The sequence below is a fragment of the Phoca vitulina genome, unplaced genomic scaffold (genome assembly GCF_004348235.1).
Source record: "Phoca vitulina isolate PV1807 unplaced genomic scaffold, GSC_HSeal_1.0 scaffold19, whole genome shotgun sequence".
In the NCBI taxonomy this organism is placed as follows: domain Eukaryota; kingdom Metazoa; phylum Chordata; class Mammalia; order Carnivora; family Phocidae; genus Phoca; species Phoca vitulina.
Window position 1 is genome coordinate 4,979,922 of NW_022589722.1, and position 24,403 is coordinate 5,004,324.

At 42.1% G+C, this 24,403-nt stretch overlaps 1 protein-coding gene across 10 annotated transcripts in view; it reads right to left on the bottom strand.

Annotated features, from left to right (window-relative positions):
* The window catches only part of POC1B (POC1 centriolar protein B), a 92,164-nt gene that overhangs the window by 50,557 nt on the left and 17,204 nt on the right, over positions 1-24,403 (bottom strand). For 9 of the 10 annotated variants that reach the window (XR_004300956.1, XR_004300957.1, XR_004300959.1 and 6 more), the window contains exons 3-4: positions 17,952-18,123; positions 13,594-13,773 (exon numbers count right to left, since the gene is read on the bottom strand). Coding sequence is in view for 6 of the 10 variants with exons in the window: in XM_032416864.1 (XP_032272755.1) it covers positions 13,594-13,773; positions 17,952-18,123 (352 nt within the window). In the remaining 4 variants the exon portion in view is untranslated. Of the gene's footprint in view, positions 1-13,593; positions 13,774-17,951; positions 18,124-23,886; positions 23,922-24,403 lie in introns of those variants that run through there. The other variant, XM_032416865.1, reaches the window with a different exon arrangement.

Genomic DNA, 24,403 nt, shown 5'->3' on the forward strand with positions numbered 1-24,403 from the left:
GATAGAAGAACAGAAGACCAAGAAAAAAAAACAAAAAATTTAGATTATTAGGAAACTATGAATAGTATTTTTATTATTACTACTTTAGCAATAACAAAAACCAAAAAGACAGACTTAGGTCATAGTCTGATTATGTTTCAGTTTTCTTTGTACTTTCCCTCTATGCCCAGATGACTATAAAGGTCATCAATTAAGGGTGTGGATTATAATTGAAGGGTTTTTTTGTTGTTGTTGTTCTCTCTCACTCACTCCTCTTCTCCCTCTCTGTTCTTAAGGCTGACCTAAAAATAATTCTTCCTGACAGAAACTTTGAATCTGTCATTTGTGGACTTACCATATAAAGAAAAGGGACGTAGAAGGGTAAATCAGTTCTACGTGAAATAATCTTTTAAAATTCTGGAAAGTGGGACACCTGGGCGGCTCAGTCGGTTAAGCGTCTGCCTTCGGCTCAGGTCATGACCCCAGGGTCCTGGGATCGAGCCCCGCATCGGGCTCCCTGCTCAGCGGGGAGCCTGCTTCTCCCTCTGCTCATGCTCTCTCTCTCTGACAAATAAATAAAATCTTAAAAAAATAAAATTAAAATAAAATAAAAGCTGAACTACCCAGCATGGAAGGCATTTCCTTGCAAGGTTATTTTCCAGAATTTTATTTTATTTTTTAAATATTTTATTATTTACTTGAGAGAGAGAGAGAGAGTGAGAGCACAGAGGGAGGAGAAGCACACTCCCCACTGAGCAGGGAGCCTGATGTGAGGCTCAGTCCCAGGACCCTGAGCCAAAGGCAGATGCTTAACCAACTGAGCCACCCAGGCACCACTTGATTTTATCATAACATAATATTTTATTAATCTTTTCCTCCAGAAAATACGTGAGGAAGATTCACATATGAAGGGCAGTATTATAGAAATGCTTCACATAGATGATATGTATTTTACACAGATCCTGGGGAAGGAACACCTACTCAGTATCCTCATGGAAATAAACTTTGCATAATAATGCAACTAATATAAGGAATCAAATTATGTTTCTCAATAAGTTATCTTTTAAAAATCACTTACTGTGAATATTTTAAAAAGTATTTCTAAGAGATTACTTGGTTCTTACATTTTCAGAAAGCAATGATGTAAGAATGGTTAATAAAATGGAATGACCAGATTAAAAACAAAGCCTAAAAATACTCACCCTTTGACATTAATGGCCAAACACCACCACCTCCATTATCGTCGTTATCCTGCCTACATTGATTGAGCAAATATGTCTTAGAATGGTTCCTAACCCATTACCTATAGCAACTCATTTAATCCTCAAAATAACCCTACAAAACAGGTGTTACTGGTAGCCTCAATTTACAGGTGAATATACCCAGCCCCATACAGGATCAGGAAACTGCCAGAGTCACACAGCCAGGAAGATCTGACCAGCAGTCTGGCTCCACAGCCAAACCTCTCAGCCACTCTGCGTAAGTCTCTGACAGAGAGGAAACTTTCTTCAGCTGGCGAAATGATTCAGAGCTCAGCTCAGTGTGGCTTCTGGGTAACCACATGAAGTTCTAGAGTGAAGGGAAACCATGAGGCAGTGCTCTGAGGAGGCTATGTGACTGGGTTCTGAGTGGCAGGCTAGCAGCCAGACTATCCTTTAATAAAAACCGGTCTCTGCTGCCATACACTGTCAGTGTCCTTGGGGACTTTATGGGGAAGATATTCATTCCTTCATTCAAATATTTACTGTGCACCTGCCAAAACCAGGCCCCAGGCATTGTCCTGGGTAATGGGGATAAAGTGGTGAATGTGACTGGTAAGATCCCAGCCCTCATGAGGTTTTCATTCTAGGAAGGGCACACAAGTAGTATCATTTTAAATAGTGCTAAGAAAAGAGTTTGTAACAAAAAGGTGCCAATTTGTCAGGAGAAGTTCCATTGGAGCAACAAGATTTTAAAGAAACTTGTGAATACGGAAAAGGAGGGATCTTGGCTGGCTAGAAATTCATCCTGAGCAGGAAGAGCTAGAGCCTGGGAGAATTTCCAGGTGCTAAAGAAATGAAGGGGACGAGAATGTCAGATAAGCAGAGAGTGAAAGAGGTGGCTGGGAAGAACCTGGTGTGGGGCAGGAGGAGGGGGGAGGGGGTTCTACCCCCAGCTCCACACGACCAAAGGGGGACTCAGGGTTAAGGCTGTCCGCCTCCTCTGAACACCACATTATAATCCCTGCATATGTTCTCTCTGTATGTTGTTGTTGTTGTTGTTTGCCTTGGCAGGGGTTAAAAGTGAGGATGGTGGTTTGTATCTTCTCTTCTCCCCTTTCATTTTAAATTAGATACGTCAAAAATAGGTTAGCACCAATAAAACAGGCTTCTCTTTGCCCTGACTTTGGGGCAAAGGATCGTCCTTTCCTTTGTCAGGGCTTAAACAACATCTAACTGGGTTATTAATTTTAAGAATGTTAAGAGGATATAAAGTTTCTACTGAAACATCAACAGATTTCTACCTCTCTAATTCAGCACCACTTAATAACCACCTTTTAAAAGCTCTAGAGAGGGGCGCCTGCTCAGCGGAGAGTCTACTTCTCCCTCTGCTTCTGCCCCTCCCCCCGCTCTCTCTCTCAAATAAATGAAATCTTTAAATAAAAATTTAAAAATTAAAAAAATAAAACCTCTAGAGAGTGTGTCACTGACATGGACATTATATTAGTCAATAGTGACTAATGGATTAGCACACATGAACTGTCTGTAAGGTATCTGGGAAATTAACTGAACTACTATTCAATCTCTTAAACACAGTGATACTCATTTGGGAGAATCAGGAAATTACTGAACTTCTTTCTAGAAAAACTGGTTCACAGGTCCTTGAAAATAGCCCAAATACATGACAGGAGTTCTTTAACTTGGAATCTATGGAGTTCCTGAAACTGTATGTAAAATTGTGTTATTATATACACAGCCATAGGGTTATCCACTCATTAGAGAGCCAAAGGGGTTCATGAACCATGAGAAGTTTCAAAGTGTTCATAAGAAATCAAAATTTTCCTTTGGAATTTCTTATCATTGGAATAAATACTCTTTAAAAAGACAATTCCAGCCCTCAGGGCTCTGACACCAAACAGAGTAGGCGCTGTTCCACGTCCTTAAGAAACAAATAATTAGTATTTGGTACTCTGAAGACAGCAGCTATTCAATAAGAGGGGGAAGCAGTAAAAAGTAGTGGAAATAAGACTGCCCAGTCAGTACATGGTCCTGAATTCTAGGGCCAATTCTGCAACTGCCCAGCTATGTAACCTTGTGAAATTCAAAACCACACTGGCCACAGTTTTCTATTTGTATAATGAGGGAGTTTGGATTGCATTCAGACCTAAACTTTCATAGACTCATTGAAAAAATATATTGGCAGTCTCAGAGTTTGCTTTGGTGAGATTCTGTGTTTGCATATTAAAGGTGAAGTTCAAGGCAATAAGCAAAACATTTTTTTTTTTTCCTAAGTGTTGGTCAGCATCAGAAGAGAACCCATCTGTTAATGACAGGAACAGGATTCAGCTACTGAGAGACAAAAAGCAGATGAAAGAGATATAAAAAGATTTAACTATGCCATAAAACATGCTAATTATTTGTTGGGTCATTTACTGTTTATACGCCCAGATTTCTCTCCTGGGATCTCCACCCATAAATACAACTGCCTACTAGGCGTCTCCTCTTGGATATCCTGCAGGCACTTCCAACTCTGAACTTGTCCAAATCTGAACTCATCATCCACCTCCCCAAACTGCTCCTTCTCCAGTGTTCCTTTTTTCAGTAAATACTTTCTCAGGCCAGAAACCTGGGAGTCATGTTTTGAGCCTCTTTCTCCTCCATACCCCCACACTCCAATCCATTATCAGGCCCTGTCTCTTCAAACCATAAAGGAAACTAATGTCTTCCATTCTCCACAGGCAATAAAAGTGATCTTTAAACATTAAATCAAATTTCTCTGATTAAAATGCTTTGATGATTTTGCATTTCCCTTGGGGAAAAGCCTGGCATCCTTCCTACTGCTTACCAGGTCCTCCAGAGTCGGCCCTCCTGTCTCTTCATCATCCTACTTACTCTTCCTGACACACATGCCTCTCCCCTCAGGTCCCTGCTCCTGTCTCAGGAAGTTTCCTCATGGGCTATTCCCTGTGCCTCAAATGCTGTCCCCTACTTTTATGTAGTTTCAAATACCTAAGAGGATTTTACTCCTCCGGCAAGCCTTCGCTCAGAGTCACTTCCTCAGGAAGTCTTCCAGACACCCCCCCCCCACCAGGTTAGTTCCTCACTATGTGTTCTTAGAGTAGCTCATAGTCACACTTAGGTCACACTTGTAACCAAGCATTCTGTCGGCTTCCCCAACAAATGTAAGCTCCAAGAAGACAGAAACGACATCTGTCTCATTCACTGTTGCACTTCCAGACACAGTATATGGCACTGAGTAGGTCTTTAGTAAATATTAAGGCACTTAAAAGAGAATTGTTTAAGAGAATTGGGTCCAATTTAATATTATAGCCAATGAAAGCTTATGTTTAAAATCTTTGCAATTTGTTGCGCAGCATGAATACATCTAATGACGCTGAACTGCGTACTTTAAAATGGTAAGCTCTATAATATATATATCTTAGCACTATAAAGAAAAATCTCTTCAATTAGTGGTCAAAGATCACCTGTAACACTACCAACAACTGAAAATTAAAGGTAGGGTTTTCCCCCTAAAAATTAATGCTGGAAAAGCAATAATGTTGGAAAAGTTGTCTCAATAGGCTGTACTTATTTTTGATAGAGGATACCATAAAAAAAGCATACATTATCCTAGAGTAAACATTTTTTTTTAAGATTTTATTTATTTACTTGACAGACAGAGACACAGTGAGAGAGGGAACACAAGCAGGGGGAGTGGGAGAGGGAGAAGCAGGCTTCCCGCCGAGCAGGGAGTCCGATGTGGGACTCGATCCCAGGACCCCGGGATCATGACCTGAGCCAAAGGCAGATGCTTAATGACTGAGCCACCCAGGCACCCCAAGTACACATTATTTTTAAGAATACTGGGCTACAATAATTTTACCTACAAGAAAAATTCTTTGCCACTGGAAAGAGAAAATATTTCTCAACTATATATGTTTCAAATGATAAATGTTTTCTTCATTACTCATTAAAGAAAAATTGAATGTTAAAAAAATGGGAAATACAGTAAGTAAAAAAAAGTCCATAGTCCCATCTCTCAAAATCACACTTAACATTGTGTGTATGATAGCTACTTTATCTTTTGTACTATAATGAGTTCTGAATTTTGCTCTCCCTCCCTCACATAAACATTTTCATGTCATTACTTGTATATAGTCCCCTTTTAATGGCTACACAATAGTCTAAATTTATTTAACTAGCTTTCTTTATTTGGAAAAATTGGTTCTTTCCAATTTCTCGCCATTATAAATTATACTGAAAGCAGTACCTTTGAATACAAAGCTTTTTCTTTTGCATACAAAAGAGTATTTACTTAGAATATATTTCCAATTGCAAAGTCACTGCAACAAACACACCTGATATATTCTGCAAATGATTTCTCAAAAGACTATACTAATTTATATTTTAGAAGCATGAATATATTTCCCAATATAGAGCATATCTTAAAAATATTTCTGTGAATTAAAATGTATGATCATAAGTAACAGTTACTCCAAAGAACATAGCTAGCTATTCTTCACTGCTTACATGAATAGGCACCATCTCTATGCCACACAGAGTAAGTCTAGGCTCCAAGAACAAATGTATGGTAAGTACCCAGCACAGACAGACACAGAATTTTAATTCCTTAAGTCTATGCCATACATTTAAAATTCAAATACTACAGGGAAAAACAATTGCTCTGCTGACCCTCTATATTCATTTAAATATACTGTCTATATATTAGGAGGAAGAGCAGTATCATTTGGACAATTTTTAATGTTTAGTTGTTTAATTCATCTACCAATTTGTAAATGTATGGTATGCAATAAAGATCCCACTTTACATTCTCCCACACAGAAATCCAATTATATTAACTACATATTAAACAGTCCATCCACTTCCCCACTGATTGGAAACACCATCTATCATAAAACATGTATGCATCTACTTCTAGACTTTCTATAAGTTATTTTCCTAATAGTAACCATTATCACCATATATATAAAATGACACAAATTAATTCAAAAGTAGACAGTGATTATATTAAGGATATAGACTGTAATCTCTAGAGGTTGCTTCTAAACAAAATCCAAGACAAAGAGCAAAGCTAAAAAGCCCAAACAGGAGATAAAATGGGATACTAAGAAATAATCAATCTGAAAGGAGGAAAAAGAAATAAACAGGGGCGCCTGGGTGGCTCAGTAGGTTAAGTGTCTGCCTTCAATCAGGTCATGATCCTGGGGTCCTGGGATGGAGTCCCCCACTGGGCTCCCTGCTTAGCGGGGAGTCTGCTTCTCCCTCTCCCCCCCCCCCCAGCTCGTGCTCTCTCTCTGTCTCAAATAAATAAAAATCTAAAAAAAAGGAAAAAAAAAGAAATAAACAAATGGGACAAATAGAAAACACAGAGTAAGATGGGACACTTAAACCTAATCATAGGAAGAGTTACATAAATATAAATGGATTACGCTCTCCAATTAAAAGGCAGAGATTTTCAGACCCAAGTACTTGGAAATAAAGTTACCCTCTAATAGTTAAATATGTAAAGTACATTCAGTGGATGATAGCAGTTACCTGTAGTAGCAACCCCAAACACTGGGTGCAAATGCATGAAGTGACTGTGAGCACAACCTAATGGAGACTCCAGGATAATCCACAGGAGAAAAAACTGGAACATGAGGGCAGTTGATAGCTGACATTTGATATTTTATGTTCATTCACTTGTTTAATTTTCACAAAGACTCTATGAGGAAGGTACCCCTTGATACCCATTTTATAGGGGAACAGACCAAGGCCCAGAGAGATTGAATCATGTTCACAGGATCACATGCCAGTGAGCCCATGCTCTTAACCACCCTGCACGGGCTCTCTGCAGAATCTACCTAATTAACCTGTGCAATTGTACCCCCCGCACCTGAAAGGCACCATGTCACCTGAGAGGAGGTGCTGAGCAACAGCAGGAGGCAAGAGTAGTCAGTATGTCTCCTGCCTGGCCCGGGTGAGGGAGGACCTGACCACTGATCATGCAGTTTCCTGGGCAGGTGTGTGCCTGTGGCAGAGATGGCCCATCACACGATACGAACCTGAGAAAACTATTCATCAAGATACTTTTTTCAACAAACGTTCTTGCTTTAGTTCCAGGACCCATCAAGCCCTTATTCTGACTTTGTCAGCAAAGGAGGAAGGCCCTGACCGAAGCAGGCAAATATTCTAGTCCCTTTGAAAGTTAGCATTGTCATTGTAAATAAGTAAATTGGCATCTGCCTTGTGTTTCAGACTCTCCTAAGTTTATTAAAGCATGACTCAGTGCCTCAGAGTGTTCTCACCTCTGAGTAAAAAGTGAAAATAGGACTTCTGATCCTTCAGACCTTTGGAAGAAAGTTCTGGACTGGGCTGACCCTGGCAAGGCTAAGTTCTCACAGGAAGCTGCACAAACACTGAACAGGCTGGGCTCGAGGGGTCAGTTGGGCCCTCTCAGTGCTCCTGTTGTCTAACTACAATAGCACGAGCCAAGAAAAAAGATGATAATAAATGCATAAGAAAGAATCTCTAAGCATGCCGTAGAGCATATACATGGAAAGTTGCCTAAAAGATGAGATCCTTATTCATTAGATTTAACCAAATTATTTATCAAAGAACATTCCTCCAGAGAGTCCTCTGCAGAGTTTCACATGAATCACTCATGCCAAACAGTTAGAAAACAACTGATTAAAAAAAAAAAAGAAAGAAAGAAATCTACCTCGGAACCACAAGGTACCAGCAAGATAAAGGCATTCCATTAAGACCAGGTAAGCTCAGTACAAAATTATCAATCTGAACAGGGATTGGCCAAAATGGAAAAAAAAAAATAGTGAAGCCCCATAAACATTCTCCATCACAACCTGCATGTACAGTCCTTCTATATTTGATATTAAAAATCCACAGAAATGACTCTTCCTTGAAGAAGCCCATGAAAACTCCCACCTAAGCTACCTGCCCACCCCCCACTGATTCATTCAACCCACATTTTTGCACAACTCCTCTGAGCCTTCCCCACCCCATACTAACACTGCAGTGCTTCTCACGCTGTATATGACTCCATCTCCAACACTCGCCCCTGGTACCTGACTCACTGGCTCCCTCCCTTCAGTCAAAGTCGCCTGAGCAGAAATGCCTTTCCTGAGCCATATGTAAAAGAGCACCTTCCAACCCCAGCACTCTCTATCTTGTTACGCTACAGTATTTTTCTGCAGAGCACATAGCACTAACATATTTTTTTTATTGTCTACTTCCCTTGGTAGCAGGAACTCTACAAGACTGGGAATTTTGTTTTGCTTTCTATGGTATCTACAGAATTTAGAATAGTGCCTGTCAAGAGAATACAATATGAATAAAATACTTGTGGGCGCCTGGGTGGCTCAGTTGGTTAAGCGACTGCCTTCGGCTCAGGTCATGATCCTGGAGTCCCGGGATCGAGTCCCGCATGGGGCTCCCTGCTCGGCAGGGAGTCTGCTTCTCCCTCTGACCCTCCCCCTCTCATGTGCTCGCTCTCTCTCATTCTCTCTCTCTCAAATAAATAAATAAATAAAATCTTTAAAAAAATAAAAAAAAATAAAATAAAATACTTGTAATTCAAAGTCTGACAGGGAAGAGAGGCCGAAGCAGACAGACCTCGTAAACAGGACCATGCAGTGGCATAGAGGACTTACGATAAGCTGGGCCTGGGAGAGTCAGAAACATTTCCTGGAGGGAGAGATGGAGCAGGACTGTGAGGGAGGGTGCATTCACGGGGCCTTCCAGGCAGGGCCGGCAGCATGTGGAAAAGGCACAGGACATAACAGAACATCGCACACAGGACTCTATAGCTGCAAGAAGGGGATGGTGACAGGGACAAGAGACAAGGCTGTAATAGGAAGGCAGAGCAGACACGCCGGGTGGTTTTTAACCTGAGGAGCAGGAGGACCAGATCTGCATTTCACAAGGTCTCCGTGGAGGCAGGAGAGCAGTGGGGGGTGGGGGGAGGGGTGGGGAATGAAGGCAAGTCTGTAGAGAGGAACACTTAGGTGTCTTGAGTGCATATCACTGGATTCAGCAATATCTCCCACTTCTCCAAAACACTGTTCCACAATCACATCTTATAGAAAGTGCCTTTCAAAAAAAAAGTGAGAATTTTTAAGGCCCATTTCTTAAACACACATACATGCACACAAACCCATGTTAATAAAACCGGGTATGACTGCATCCAGAAACCACACCATGTAATTAGAGAGCAATTCTTCCTTTCTCCGGCTCACAGCTCTGCTGCCCGAGTCAGCACCACTGTCAGGTCAGCTCTTTGCCCATGGTGTCCCTCAGCAGCCACAGGTTTAGATAAGCCTAAGGGGCTCTTGGCTGGCTCCCTCAGAACAGTATGTGACTCTTGATCTCAGGGTCATGAGGTCAAGCCCCACGTGGGGTGTAGAGATTACTAAAATAAGTAAATGAACTTGAAAGAAAGGAAGAAGGAAGGAAGGAAGGAAGGATGGAAGAAAAAGGAAATAAGCCTAACACAGAAATCCCAAGGGAAAGGCCTGCCGTTCTAACGAGACTCACTAACTCCGGTAGGCAGGAGGGGCCCTGTTCCAGATGGCAAGCCTGAGCGCAATGCCCTCTGCTGGGACTGGGGATCAGGCCGTGCCGGCAGACACATAACATAAGGGGGCCGTGGGGGAGCGCGAGTTCCTCAGGGAGAGCTTGGGCACTGTCACCAGAAAACAGAACAGGTGCGAGGCAGACAGAAGAGCAGGCTTCCACCGACTCCTCCTCTCTGGCTGGTGGGGGAGAACAGTTTTAGGGGCTCGTCCCCAATTCCTAAGTTTCTCCCTAACTGATGCTGCCCAGACGGAGGAATGGCAGGCTTCTGGCATCACTCAGTTCTGAACAGTCTCTCATCCTCACCACAGTCCATTGGAGAAGCCTCATTACCCTCACCTCCCACTGAGGCTGAGAGCCGTAGACTAACTTGCCCAAGGGTAATGATGTGGCACAGGGAGGCATAGGAGTCTTAGCCTAGCTCACGCCAACCCTCTAAAGCAGTCATGCTGTGGGATGTAAGACCAATTAGTAGAGAGCTCGGGAATGATCATGCTTCTTCCCCATTCCAAGCCCTCCGGTGTCTCCGTGTCACCTGGAGGATGAAATCCTAAGTCTTTTCATGACATCCATGATGCTGAGCCTTCCCCCCTCCCTCCCCGCTCCACCTCGCATCCCACTTTACTTCCTGTGCCTGGCAACAGTTGAATAATTCATGTTCCCAGAGCACAAAACGGTTTCCCAGGCCATAGTGCCTACTCCCGCTGATTCCCGCTGTGAACGGCTTGCCACCCCTCCCCATCTGACAAGACGCACGCTGCCTGTTCTCCTGCCTGTCCCTGGGTGCTGGGCCCGATATGTCTTCCTTGGCTTTTCCTCATGCAGGTCTAGTTCAGTGCCCCACTGCACACTCCCTTATCGCCTTGTGCATCATTTTCCCATAGGACACATTAGTTTATAATTATTTTGTATCCATTTTTTTCCATTGAACTATAAAATATAAAAGCTCCTTGAGGCTCAGACTGTGGTTTTCATCTCTACCTACCTAACACGCAGCACGGATACGTGGTACATAGCAGGGCTATGCTCATTAAAGGAATATTCTGAAGACCAAAACTTTACATTACTGGCGACCTTTTCAACATTCCATAAGTTCTTCTGTCTTACACTAGCAATACCTTTTCCTTTGCATGTATATTATACATAGATGATTCAGTACAAGGGCAGGAAATAAAATACCTCCTAGAATTTACTACAGGAAAAATTTTGTCTTATGTGAACAACTTGATAGGATTCCTTTTTGTTGTTAGAACATGAAAATACGTCAGCCACCGTCATCCCATTAATACCTTGGCTGCAGGAAACTCAGGTTAAACCTGCCAGATTTATACTAACCGAGGTTACATGGTTCTAGATAGAATTGTCTCTTCATTCCCTCCAATTGTGTTACAGTTATTATAAACCACCTTAAATGATTTTAGGAAGGAAACAGAGACACGTAGGACACACTAGATAAATAACGGCTATCATTCAATGTTTTTGCTTCTGATGAGCTCCCTGATGAAGGTAACAGAAACCAGTGTCTTTGCCAAACTTACCCAGAGTCAGTCCTAGTGGGAGCTGAATAATGACTCCCAGTACCCGGCCTAATCTCCTGTGCCTCTGTCTGTTCTCCGGGTCTGATCTGCTGGACGACAGAGCTCTGTTCACAACATCATTTAATAAATAAATACAAATGATTTGACCAGCCTCTTGGGACCACCACACATGTCATCTCCTTAGGTGGGAAAAAACTATCAACTCAAGCTCCACAATATCTTTAAAAATGAAACAAGATGGTGATGTCCAATGATGATGAGAAGAAGGATGGCTAAGATTTATCTAGTGATTACTCTGTGGGAGGCATGATTCTAAATGTTCCACGTATATTTATTCATTTAAATACCATGACAACCTGTGCAGCAGGTTATTATTATCCTAATTTTACAGGTAAGAAAATGAAGGCACTGAGAAGTTAGATAACTTTCCAAAAGGTCACGCAGCCAGTAAGTGATGGGGCTGGAATTTTAGCCTATATATTTAGGTCCCAGGCCCATGTTCTTGACCACACAGCTCTGTGGCATATTAAATAAGACTGAGACGGCCAAAGCCAAAAGTAGCTGAGAACTTTAGAAGAAGAAAAAAAAATTTAACTAAAAGTATGACCTGCTGTCTATCTTTTTTATTTTCCTTAGACTCATTACCCTAGATTATAATCAACACCTGACCAATAATGTCCCACTGAGAGCATGATAACAGGCGCGTGGGCTGTAAGGCGAGACAGACAGAGCTGGGCTCCCCCTCCCCCTCCCCCTCCACCACATCCTGGCTGGGGTTGCCCAGCATGTTGCTTCATCCAGCATGCACAAAGTCGGCTGGCTGCAGGCTTCCCAGATCTTCCCCTAGTGCCCATGACGATGCTAGTTCCCTTCTTCTGAAAGGGGACTAGCATCCCCCTGTCCACCACCAGAACGCATGGTTGGTATGTACTCTCACCCCCCAGCTGGCCCGAGTAACTGGTCTCAGTCAGGGGCCTGGCTGACCTGACACAACCACAGGGTCTCGCTGCCCGGAGAAGGGATGGGCACAGGAGCCAGGCTGAGAGCTGCCCCCGGCATTTTTCTAACTGGCGGTAGGACACGCTTTTCCTGTCCAGTCAGAGCTGTGAGGACTTCTGCCCACAGCTGGCAATGACCTCAGCAGCAGGGTGTTTGAGAGAATAGAGGCGGTGTGGAGGGAGGCCCAGAGAGACACTGTGGGCACTGGAGGCCCTGGTCCTAGTGTCCCCCTTCTTCACTCCAAGGTCACCAAACATCAGCCAATTAACCACCTTGAGAGGAGAAAAAGAATTTCTTTGGGTTTCTATCACTTTCAACTAGACGAGTTCTAACTTTAACTCTGAAACTCAGTTCCCTTATCTGCAAAACTGGGAAAATAAAACAAGAACCCTATCCTCCCAGGGCAGTTGGGGAAATATTTTAAGTACTTCAGCAGTGTGTCTTAAGAACAGAAAGGGACGCCTACAGTAGCACTCGTCCCAGATGACTGTGGGGTCATTCTCAGTTCCTCTCTCTGTCACAGCCCACGTGACAGCAAGCGGTGTTGGGTGCACCTCCAAGCTACATCTAGAATCCAACCACTCCTCGAAATCTCCACTGCCACCACCCCGGTCCAAGCCGGGATGTGAACTACTACACACAACCTCCTAACGCCCCCTGCCTCTGCTCTGAGCTTGACAGTCTATTCTCCACACAGCAGTCCGAGCAATCCCACTAAAATGGTGGTCAGAGAGAGGAACACACTCCAGAGGCACCTCACCCCACTCAGCGTGCACGTCAGCTGTCCCCGACCTGGCTGCAACCTCCCTCGGCGCCTCTCCTGTTCCTTCCCCACACTCTGCTCCACACCAGCCTTCTCGCTGGTCCTCGACAGCCTCCAGGCTCACAACCCAGCGCTTCTGTACTGGTTTCCACTATCCAGGACATTCCTTTCCCAAATATATTCAAGCCTTGCCCCTCCCCCTGTTAGGTCTCAGCTCAAAGGCCACCCTCTCTGTGAGGCAGTCTCTGTTTAACACTGCAGCCCCCACCCCTTCCAATCCATTTTCCTACCTGTTTATTGTCTCTCTCCCCTTTCTAGAATGTAAGCTTCCTGACAGCGAGGGGTTCTGACGGTTTTGTTTCCTATTCTTCCCAGCACACAGCAGGTACACAATAAATATTTGCTGAATGAACGAATGAATGAGTTTGTCCTCATCCCCTTTTCTGGGGGTAGGGCGGGGGCGGTCAACATGGACTACAGCAGGAAAAAATGTGGAACTCTTACAACAAAACTTCACACTTACTTGGCACAGCGTACCCAGTGTGTATGTCGGTACAAGGAGTATAAGAAACGCTGGCGATACATGTTCCATACTTTGATGGATTTGTCTTCAGAGGCTGTAGCTAGAAACTGGCCATCAGCTGAAAAGTCTACACTTCGAACTGGAGCTGTATGAGCTTTAAATTCAGAGGATTTCCCTCTCCTGGAAATAAACAGTTAAATATTTATAACACTGGGTTTCACTATAGTCAATATGTAATCAGCATACAGACTTTGAAACATATAAAACAGTTTAACACCTATAAAAAATTAACAAAAGTATGAAAAGTTTCTTCATCAACACTCTTTAAAGCTGGTTTTATTAATTAAAGTCATAACTGATACTTAACAGGAAAGATCCTAGTGGTCCCACCCAGAAATGCACTTGCTGTTTTTGTTTTAATTGGAAGCTAGAGAATATTTTGAACAAATCTTGACCATGAATTTTAAGTTCCTGTTGTTCCCCTAGAAAGAGCAATAAATAGTTTAAAGAACCTGCAACCTAGAAAAGCTAAGACAGATGAAATGAAGAGCTCCAAGGAAGTGTTTTCAAACTGGGGCCATGTGGAACTTGTGTGGACCAGCAGTCTAGGTTGGGAGGGAAGAGAGGCCCTTATTCCATTTTCCCCTCTACAGAACGTAGCTCTAGGTGAGCTGACTTTCCTGTTTCCACTTGTGTTTTCACCCACCAGCAATGAGAACTGAGACCCTCGGGGTATATCTTAGGCCAGGCCCAATCTTATACTCCTAAGCAAAACAAAGGACACATGGTAATAACATACTCCAGTTCTCAACACTTTGAAATTTCAGATGCTGCTTCTTTTTCTTGACTAGGGTGAGAAAAATAGAACAGGAAAAGAAAAGATGGAGAAAATAATGTGTGGCATTTAAGGAGAAGCACCAGAAAAAAAAAAAAAGTTAAAATAGTTACGGGCAGGCTAGCAGAGAGCACTGGAGTTCGAAGGTAGCATTTGGAAAGTAGTACTTTGTGTCAGCATTCCAAAGTTCCCAAGACACTTCAGAAAGTGTCTTTCCATTCAGAAAGTCGTATTTATATATAACTGTTTGAAAAACATCGGGCAACAGAATGTGCAGAGTGAGAAGTGATACTCAAATGTTCCCCTTCTCTTCCCACATTCAGTAGGTCAAAAAACAGATTCAGTGATAGTGATATTGCTATCACTTCCCAAATATCCTTTCAACACCTCTTCTTTCTATCCCAGCTATGCTCACATTAAGGTAGATACACCCTCCATATCCTTCACCGAGATTATCGCAAAAGCGTCTTAACTGGTCTCCCTGCTCTAATCTTTTATCCCCCTCCAGTCACCTACATACTGTGCTTGCTACCTCCCTAAAAGTGTCATTCTAAGCATGTGAATCTCAGCATAAATGTGTCACTGGCTGCCTCCAAGAAAAGGTACAATGCCCAAGCTCTTCAGCAAGGCATCCTGCCGTTACACTGAACTTTGGACTCAGAACAGTCCCCGAGCTTCAAACACACCTCTGTCTTTGTTAGATTAGCCTAGATTACTTCCTCCACCCCAACCCCCCTTGACCAACCCAAGCAGGCTTAATTGCTCCCTATCTGCTACATCTATTTTGCTTATTACATTATACAGTACTTAAAAAAAAAAAATAGACCTGTTTCTCTTCTATTAAGCCGTGAGTTTTTTGTTTTTTTTTTTTTTAGGACAGGAATGATGATTTGTTCATCCCTATAAGACTAGCATCTAGCACAATATCAGGCATATAAAAATAGCTCAATACATTTTGTTGAATTCCACTGGGAAGAGTCACTACTTAAGGTTCTTAGATCCATCCCGGCTTATCCCTCCAGTGGTCTGTAGAAGGTAAAAGTGACTTTGTCAAAAATTTCCATCACCTGATACATGATATTATACCATGCAAAACCTAAAATTGATATTTTTTTTAAAAAATAGGAAGGAGCATTCAGGGTCTAGTCCAGTGAAGTTTCAAGGGAAAGTTCCCATGAGTGGCAGTTAGGAGTATAGCCTAGAGAAAACAAAGACAAGACTGGCATCTGCTATGAGCAGGAAGCCAGGAGACGGTCTGAATCACCGGAATCTGCCCTGCTCTTTAGGTCTATACTCCACACTCCAGCAGGCTATCCGGCTGGACTTCTTTCTAAAGGGCCCGCCTCTCGGCTATACTCTGGTGTCACCCCTGGACCCGGTCTCAACAGGAAGACGTAAGAAACCACAATAGCAGCGCCTTGGGCTTGCTGTGCTGTGGCTTAACTGCTATGTAGCTCCTCACCTCGCCTTGACATTGGCTCTCTGCCCACACATATTTACGTCCCCTTTGTGCCCACATTCTCTTGACTGCCCACTGTGATGAACTCCGGGCCGGAACTGCTTCCATGCTTGTTCCTACTATTCTGCCCTAGCCTGCCAGTCACCAGGTGTGGTGTTGGCGAGTACGGCCGCCTACTCCCTCTCATCCCTATACGCACATGCCGCTCCTCCCCACACGAGGGGGAATCTACCGATTTCTCCTCCCTCTGAATCTGGGCTGGTTGTGACTTACTTTGACCCACAGAATGAGGCAGAAGTGCCACTAGAAGTGTCAGACCTAGCCCTTCAAAGGACTAGCAGCTTTCATTTTTACTGTCCTAGAACCCAGCTGCCAGGACAAGGAAGTCCTTATCCGGGTGCAGAGAGGGCAAACGGAGGACCAGGTGCCCCGGCCAACAGCCAGCACCAGGCCGCAGGCGTGAGTGAGGTGCTGGGCCTGCCAGCTTAGTGAAGCTGAGTAACAGCCAACATCAAATGGGGCAGAAGAACCATCCAGATAACCCACAGAATCATGGGAAATGACAGTTACTGTATTAAGTTAAATTTTGAGGATGGTTATGCAGCAATAACTGATATATCAGTCTCCATCCCACTGCTATGACCCACGATTGCCCTGGCCCCATGATGCTACGATTTAGAAAGAGGAACCAGAGACATCTACTCAGGCCTAACTGTGGCACTTAGATTAGCCCATACAAATTAATGACTGTGTGCTTTTAGCGTTTCTACCCTTGTATATAGTTTAGTCCCTGAGAGTTCCTTGAATTAGTAAGGGCAGACGGAAGCTTGTTGTGCTGAAGACAGTAGAACCACTAGCCCTAAATCCTCAAAGTTAAGGATTTTAGGGAACACTTTCCCTTTTGGACCCCAAACCAGTCTCCCTCCCTCGCAGCTCCCCTGAACGTTGCCACCCAGAGTGTCGTGAGAACACGTCGCTTCTCTTCAGTAGTGTTCACCACCATCAGGGTGATGTTCGGATTTCTCAGCCTGGAGTTTCCCTTGGGTGCTGGCAGAAAACAGAAGTGCCTCCTGGCAGGAAAATGCCCTGTGAACGACCACAGGTGCCACAGGTGGGGGTGCCTGGGACTGTTCAGTCACGTACCACGAATCAAGTTCTGCCACAATAGAGCCAAGGCAAATGCTCAAATTCCTATTCTCTGAGGTATTTGTGGGGGGAAATGATATGATGTGTGGGAGTTGTTCTAAAAATACTCTAGCTTAAAAAAAAAAAGAGGAAGGGCATGGACGGAGCCACTGATAACTGCTATAAAGATAGCTGCTGGAGGTGGTGGAGTATGGGGGAGAAGTCGTTGTGCTATTCATTCTGTTTTCATGTGTGTTTGAAAACACATAATTAAGAGTTCAAAAAAAAAGAGTTCAAAAGCTTTTTAAAAAATCATGGCTCAATAATTGCTTAAAATAGATAAGCTATCAGCTAGGATTTAAAAAGCCTCTTATAGAGAGATTTGTTACAACAGGATAGGAATGCAATGATTTATGCATTTGTCAGAAACTTTCTTTAGCCACAAAACTCCGGAGCCCAATAATGAATGATATGCACCAAAGAATAGTTCTGGCTCAGGGATTAATAGACATCCAAAGGCCCCCAAAAGATCCACAGATGGGCGATAGTAGGTTAATAAATTATAAAATTTCAGTTATACATGTCGATGTGTATCTCTCTGGGGAGACAATCTGAAGTTTACAATAGATTTATAAAGGGATTGATAACCATCCCGCTGCCAAAAAAAAAAAAAAAAAAACCCTTAAGCATATTTCCATGGTTAGAAATAGGTTTCAAATAGAAGAGATAATTATGAGTTAAAGATGAGGAAAAAAGGGTATGAAATAGTTTGCTAACTTCATGACAAGGGCAACACGTCTTGCACGTGACTCGGACTAAGGGCAGTGCAGGTAACCAGGAGTTCAGGCATTCCCGAGAAGTACAGAAGGAACAGCCAGGCTCATTTTCTTTCACATTCCTATATCCAGAGCATATCAGGTATTTCTTTGTTTCTCTTACTTATCAGGAATCCAGAGTCTAACAGTTCTGTCCCGTGAAGCAGATGCCAACAAGTTTCCAAGTGGGGAAAACTGCACGCTGGTTACAACATCCTTGTGACCCACATATCTGAAAGCCCTGGCTTGTGGCTTGCAATTCCACAGCATGAGAAATGTGTCCCAAGAAGCCGTAGCTATCAGGAAAGAGAAAAACAAACCACTGAGTGTTAAAATGCAAATATAGGCATGTCTCATTACAATGGGCGGCCTATCTAGTAACAAGAGGTCCAGGTAACAGAGGGGCTGGAGGTTGTAAGGCTGACCAGGTAATGGAAAAAAATATTTTAAAAAGCAACCCAAAGCTCCATCATTAATGTGCAAGCTTGGCTGCGTCCTATGCAACCACAAGTCAGGATTACTGGCCCCTGCATCTGGCTGGAGCTCGATGACAGTTTACTAGAAGGTGGCAGCACAGCATAACACAGTCCACAGGAGTAGAAGAAGTTTTGTCTCTAACTCTCAGGGTGACTGGGAAAGTTACTTAACTTCTGGGTCACAAAGACCGAACGCTTTTCCTAAGAGGGCTGGATGAGATGATTTTTTAAAACTGTTTAAGTGGAGAGAATTTCACACTTAAGAGGAAACATAAGAATAGTATAAAGAAGATTAATATACCCTTTGCCAGATCTACCTGATGTTACTGTTGTGCCCCATTTGGTTTGTAATTGACTCTTATGCTCACCTGTGCTCACTCTTTCTCTCCATATGCAAGCGAGCGAGCTCGTTCTCTTTCCCTCTCTCTCTCTCTCTCACACACACACATTTTTCTTTCCCCGAACCATTTGGAAGTAAATACACCATCATAGCATCTTTATTCCTAAATACTTCATTGTGGTTTTTTTTTTAAGATTTTATTTATTTATTTGAGAGAGAGTGAGAGAGAGCATGAGAGGGTAGAGGGTTAGAGGGAGAAGCAGACTCCCTGCCGAGCTGGAAGCCTGATGTGGGACTCGATCCTGGGACTCCAGGATCATGACCTGAGCCGAAGGCAGTCGCTTAACCAACTGAGCCACCCAGGCGCCCTTCACTGTGTTTTTCTAAGAATAAGGATACTCTCCTATGTGCCCATAGCACCATCAACTTCAGGAAGTTGATTATTGACAATACTTTAATCTACCAACAGTTTTCCAGTTCTGTTAACTGACCCAGTGATGTCTTTTATAGCTGGATAAGGTGATCTTGAAAGTCTCTTTCTGCTCTGACATTCTACAATTAATAAAAGAATTGTGTATGTCAAACAATAGCTTAAGGCTTTAAGACAATAAAAACAAATGCAACCAATGGTGGACATAAATGCCTCTGACAAAGAATGAACAAATAAACAAATGAAAGATCAATCTAACTCTTGCCCCCAAATCAAATTTTATATATGCATGCAGCCCCCAAGTTACCCCAATAATAGGAACCAGGTCAATAAGAATCACCGTCTAGATTGCAGAATTCTTAGAAAAAAATGCAACTTTATAAACTTGAAATACAATTAGTATTACTGTTAGAAGAGAATATAAAGTCACTGAAAACCTTCTAATTTCTTTAGCCATAGATAAAATTCACCTGGACTTAGGCTATGCATTGTTTCCATGTAAAATAGCTAAAGTGAATTTTAAAGTTTCAGGCTATAATGCTGTATACTACCCCCTTTTTAAAAAATACAAAAAGTTGATGTTCCACCACAATGCATAAGATTATTAAATATTTATATTAGAGTCTGAATTATCTGGAGCTAATGTAGACAAAATGGGAAAAACAATGAATTATCACATGCGTTATACTTAGGACCCTATTCGAGATCTAAAGTATTATGCTGCAAATAAGATCTACAAAAAGAAGACACAATCCCTTGCCTCAAGGAATCACAACATCATAGAGGAGACAGTTCATTAATATCATACACATTCAGAGGACTTTTACAAATTATTCATTCTATTTTCTGTACCTCCCACTCCTCTTTATCTACTGTGCCCACTCCCCCACTGGCAAGCACACTATGTTCTTTGTATTTACCAGTCTGTTTCTTTTTTTGTTTGTTTGTTCATTCATTTGTTTTGTTTTTAGATTCCATATATAAGTGAAATCATATGGTATTTGTCTTTATCTGACTTATTTCACTTAGCATAATACCTTTGAGGTCCATCCATGTTGTCACAAATGGCAAGATTTCATTCTCTTTATATGGCTTAGTAATATTCCAGTGTGTGTGTGTGTGTGTGTGTGTGTGTGTGTGTGTACATACCACATCTTTATCTGCTCATCTATCAATGGACACTTGGGTTGTTTCCATATCTTGGCTATTGTAAATAATGCTACAGTACACATAGGGGTGTATATATCATCTTAAATTAGTATTTTTATTTTCTTTGGGTAAATACCTAGTAATGGAATTACTGGATCATATATTTCTAATTTTTTGAAGAATCTCCATACTGTTTTTCATAATAGCTGCAAAATTTATGATCCCATCAAGAGTGCATGAGGTTCTTCTTTACATCCTCGCCAACACTTATTTCTTGTCTTCTCGATTCTAGCCATTCTGAGAGGTTTAAGGGGATATCTTGCTGTGGTTTTTATTTGTATTTCCCTCATAATTAGTGATATTGAGCATCTTTCCGTATGTCTGTTGGCCATCTGTATGTTTTCTTTGGAAAAAATGTCTATTCAGCTCCTCCTCCCATCTTTTAATCAGATTATTTGTTTTTGGGGTGTTGAATTGCATAAGTTTTTTCTATATTTTGGATATTAATCCCTTATCAGATATATCATTTGCAAATATCTTCTCCCATTCACTAGGTTGCCTTTTTGTTTTGTTGGTGGTTTCCTTCAGTGTGCAAGAGCTTTTTATTTTGGTGTAGTCCCAATAGTTTATTTTTGCTTTTGTTTTCCTTGCCTGAGGAGACAGATTCTAGAAAAATGTTGCTAAAGTTGACGTCAAAGAGATTACTGCCAATGTTTTCTTTTAAGAGTTTTATGATTTCAGGTCTCACATTTAGGTCTTTAGCCCATTTTTTTCACTGAAATTGAATTTTTATTCCAAATGACTGTAATGGCTAGAAAGACAACAGAAAAAAACTGAAAATGATTTGTTTAACTGGAAATTAGAAGTAGTTGATTTCAGGAGAGCAAGCAATGACAGCCTGGCACTCTGATAACAGTCATAACTAAGAAAGCATAAAAATAATCCATGTCCCTCTGACACACAATCTGGATGTGCAGCACGTACAGCAAATAACATCAAAAGAAAGAAAGGAGGAAAGAAAAGAAAAATAGGGGACAAATCCACAAAATTCCAAACCTCAGAAATTAACATTCATTTAAGCACACAGTAGAGAAGGTTTTTGGTAGCAAAACTTTTTCATAGTTCTTAAAAGGGAAGTCTTCAAAAGTACTTCTTCAAATTCAAAAGCTAAAAACAATGAAGAGAGAACAGTTACACTGGCTTAAAAGAGCTGCTGCCTGTCACAAAGATGACGATCAGTCCTACTTCCAAACATAGTGAGATCTGATGAACCCAACAACAGAACGGAGAGGCCGCCTGGTAGGCACTGACGTCACTGTGAAACAGTTCACTAATAAATATCATACGTGTTCAGAGGATTTTTCATATATTCTTCATTCTTAGTGTTATGTGGGGTGGCTAGTGATCCTTCCTGAGGAAAGGGCTTTTTTAAAAAAAAAGTATTTTATTTATTTATATGGGAGAGAGAGTACGCATGAGTGGGGAAGGGCAGAGGGAAAGGGAGAAAAAATCCAAAGCAGACTCCGCACTGAGCACAGACCCTGAGATCACGACACGAGCTGAAACCAAGAGTCCGACGCTTAACCGACTGAGCCACCCAGGTGCCCTGGAAAGGGCATTTGCACATAGACTTGGTGCAGTGAGGATTGATTCAGGCTGACTTGTGGAGGAAGAATGCTCTCTGGGCAGAACAAACACCACGCATGACTGCCCAAATCAATGTATTTGAAAGACTGAGGAACAGCAAGGAGACCAGCATGTCCACAGTGGAGAGCAGAAAATGAGAACAGTGGGGTGAAAGCTAAGAAGAAAGCAGATTCCAGGCAAAGAGCCATGGTAAGACATGTCTATTTCATGCTAAGTGCAGTGGGAAATCTTTGAAGGATTTTGAGCAAGGGGGATCTCATGATCTGAGTTAAGAAAATTACCACTCTTACAGTAAGAAAGGATGGTCTTTACAAAAAAATGATGCTGGGTCACCTGGATATTCCTAAGGGGGAAGAATGTATCTTGACTTTTACATTTTATACTAAACAGAAAAATAATTCCATATAGAGTATAGATCTAAAAATGTGATAGGTAAAACAACACATTAAGACTAGAATGTAGGAGAATACCTTCATGACCAATGGGTAGGCAATAAACAGGACATGAAAATGATTAAATTACTAAAATTACTAAAGGAAAAGCAATAATTTGTACTACACCAAAATTAAGAAACTGTGTTCATTGAAAGATACTACCAAGTGAGTGAAAAGGCAAGCCACAGAGTGGAAGAAGATATTTACAATACATCTATCCCACATTGAACGCAGAATCTGTAAAGAACCCTACAAATCAATAAGAAAGGGCAAGAAAATAGGTAAAAGGCCTAAATAGGTACTTCATAAAGGAAGATATACAAATGGTCAACAAACGTATGAAATGGTCAATTCAATGAGTCTCTCAGCAAATACAAATGCAATGAATGAGACAGCACTACACACTCGTCAGAATGTCTACAATGAAAAAGATATATAATACCAAACCTGGATGAGGATGTGGAACACCTGGACCTCTCATAGAATGCTGAGGGTCATAACCATTTTGGAAATACACTTACCGTCTGACTCAGCAGTTCCACTCCTAGGTATATCCCTGACAGAAACTCTTATGAATGTTTAGCAAAAGGCAGATAATAATAATGTTTGTGGCAATATGATCCAAAATGGACCAAAACTAGAAACCCAATTATCCATCAAAGATGGATACATAAACTGTTGTGTCTTCATACTGTGTACCTCCTGGGTAATGAAGTTTCATTTATATGAAGTTCAAGGAGTAGTAAAACTCATCAACGGAGTTAGAAATCAGTATACAGATTATTGGGGGGCAAGAAGGGAGGACAGTGGCTGCAAGGGAGCACAAGGGGGACTGCTGGGGGTACCGGTTCTGGGTGTTGGTTAAATGGGCATGTCACATTGTGAAAATTTATCAAGTTGTCCAATTTGGTTACATATCTTGTATTTCAATAAAACATTTAGAAAAAAATTTAAAATATCACTCTGCTCTGTGCAGAATATACAGGGGGCACGGAGACAGAATTGAAGAAGTGGTGGTTTAGACTAAACTGGAGGCCATGGAAATGGGAGGAGTCAAAATTAAGATATATTTAAAGGTAGGGGCACCCGGGTGGCTCAGTCGGTTAAGGGTTCAACTTGTGATTTCGGCTCAGGTCATAACTTTAGGGTTGTGAGACTGATCCCTTTATTGGGCTCTGCTCTGGGTGTGGAGCCTGCTTCAGATTCTCTCCTCTCCCTCAGCCCTCCCCCACCCCAAAAGATACATTTAAAGATAGCGCCTGTGCAGCCTGCAACGGGATTCAATGTAAGGAGGAGAAAGAGCAGCAGCAAAGGTGCCAGGCTTTTGGACTGGACACCCAGATGAATCTTAGAGCCATCTAATGAAATCAGAAAAACCAGAAGAAAAGGAGGTTGGTGGTGTGGGAACCGAGACTTCTTTTTTAGGACACAGTAAGTTGGAGATGCCCATTAGATATCCAAGTGGAAATGTCAAGTAGTGGGAGGGGTATACTCACCTAGAGCTCAGGGAGAGATTTTAGCTGTACACTGTGATGGTTAAAAGAGCAAACTATAGAATTAGACTCCCTGAGTCTATCACTTACCAGCTATGTGTCCTTGGGCAAGTTACTCAGCCGGGACACTCCATCTGCAAACGAGGTGTTTAAAATATTAAGAGAAATGATACTTGTAATTCATGGCTGGCACACAGAAAACACTCAAAGGTACCTCTTATTACCACTGTTTTTGGTACTGTTGGCCACAGCAGCAGTCTAGTGCAAGGACTAGACACTGGATAGCATCACCCGGGAAGTGAGACTAGATGAATAACAGGGTGAAGGCACCTAACCTTGAGAAGGAAGAGCAAAGGAAGGAGCCATAAATAAAATAGGAGGGGACAAGCAGATTTTGCTGTCCAGGAACTCAATAAGTATTCCAAGAGGGTGACGAGCTGTATCCAATGCTTTAAAGAGATTTAGTAATATTAGGCCTGAAAAGGACCAGCTACATAATTTGTGGGGCCCAATGTAAAATGTAAATGTGGAGGCCCTTGTAGAAAAACTGTTAAGAATTTTAAGACAGCGAGGGGCGCCTGGGTGGCTCAGTCGTTAAGCGTCTGCC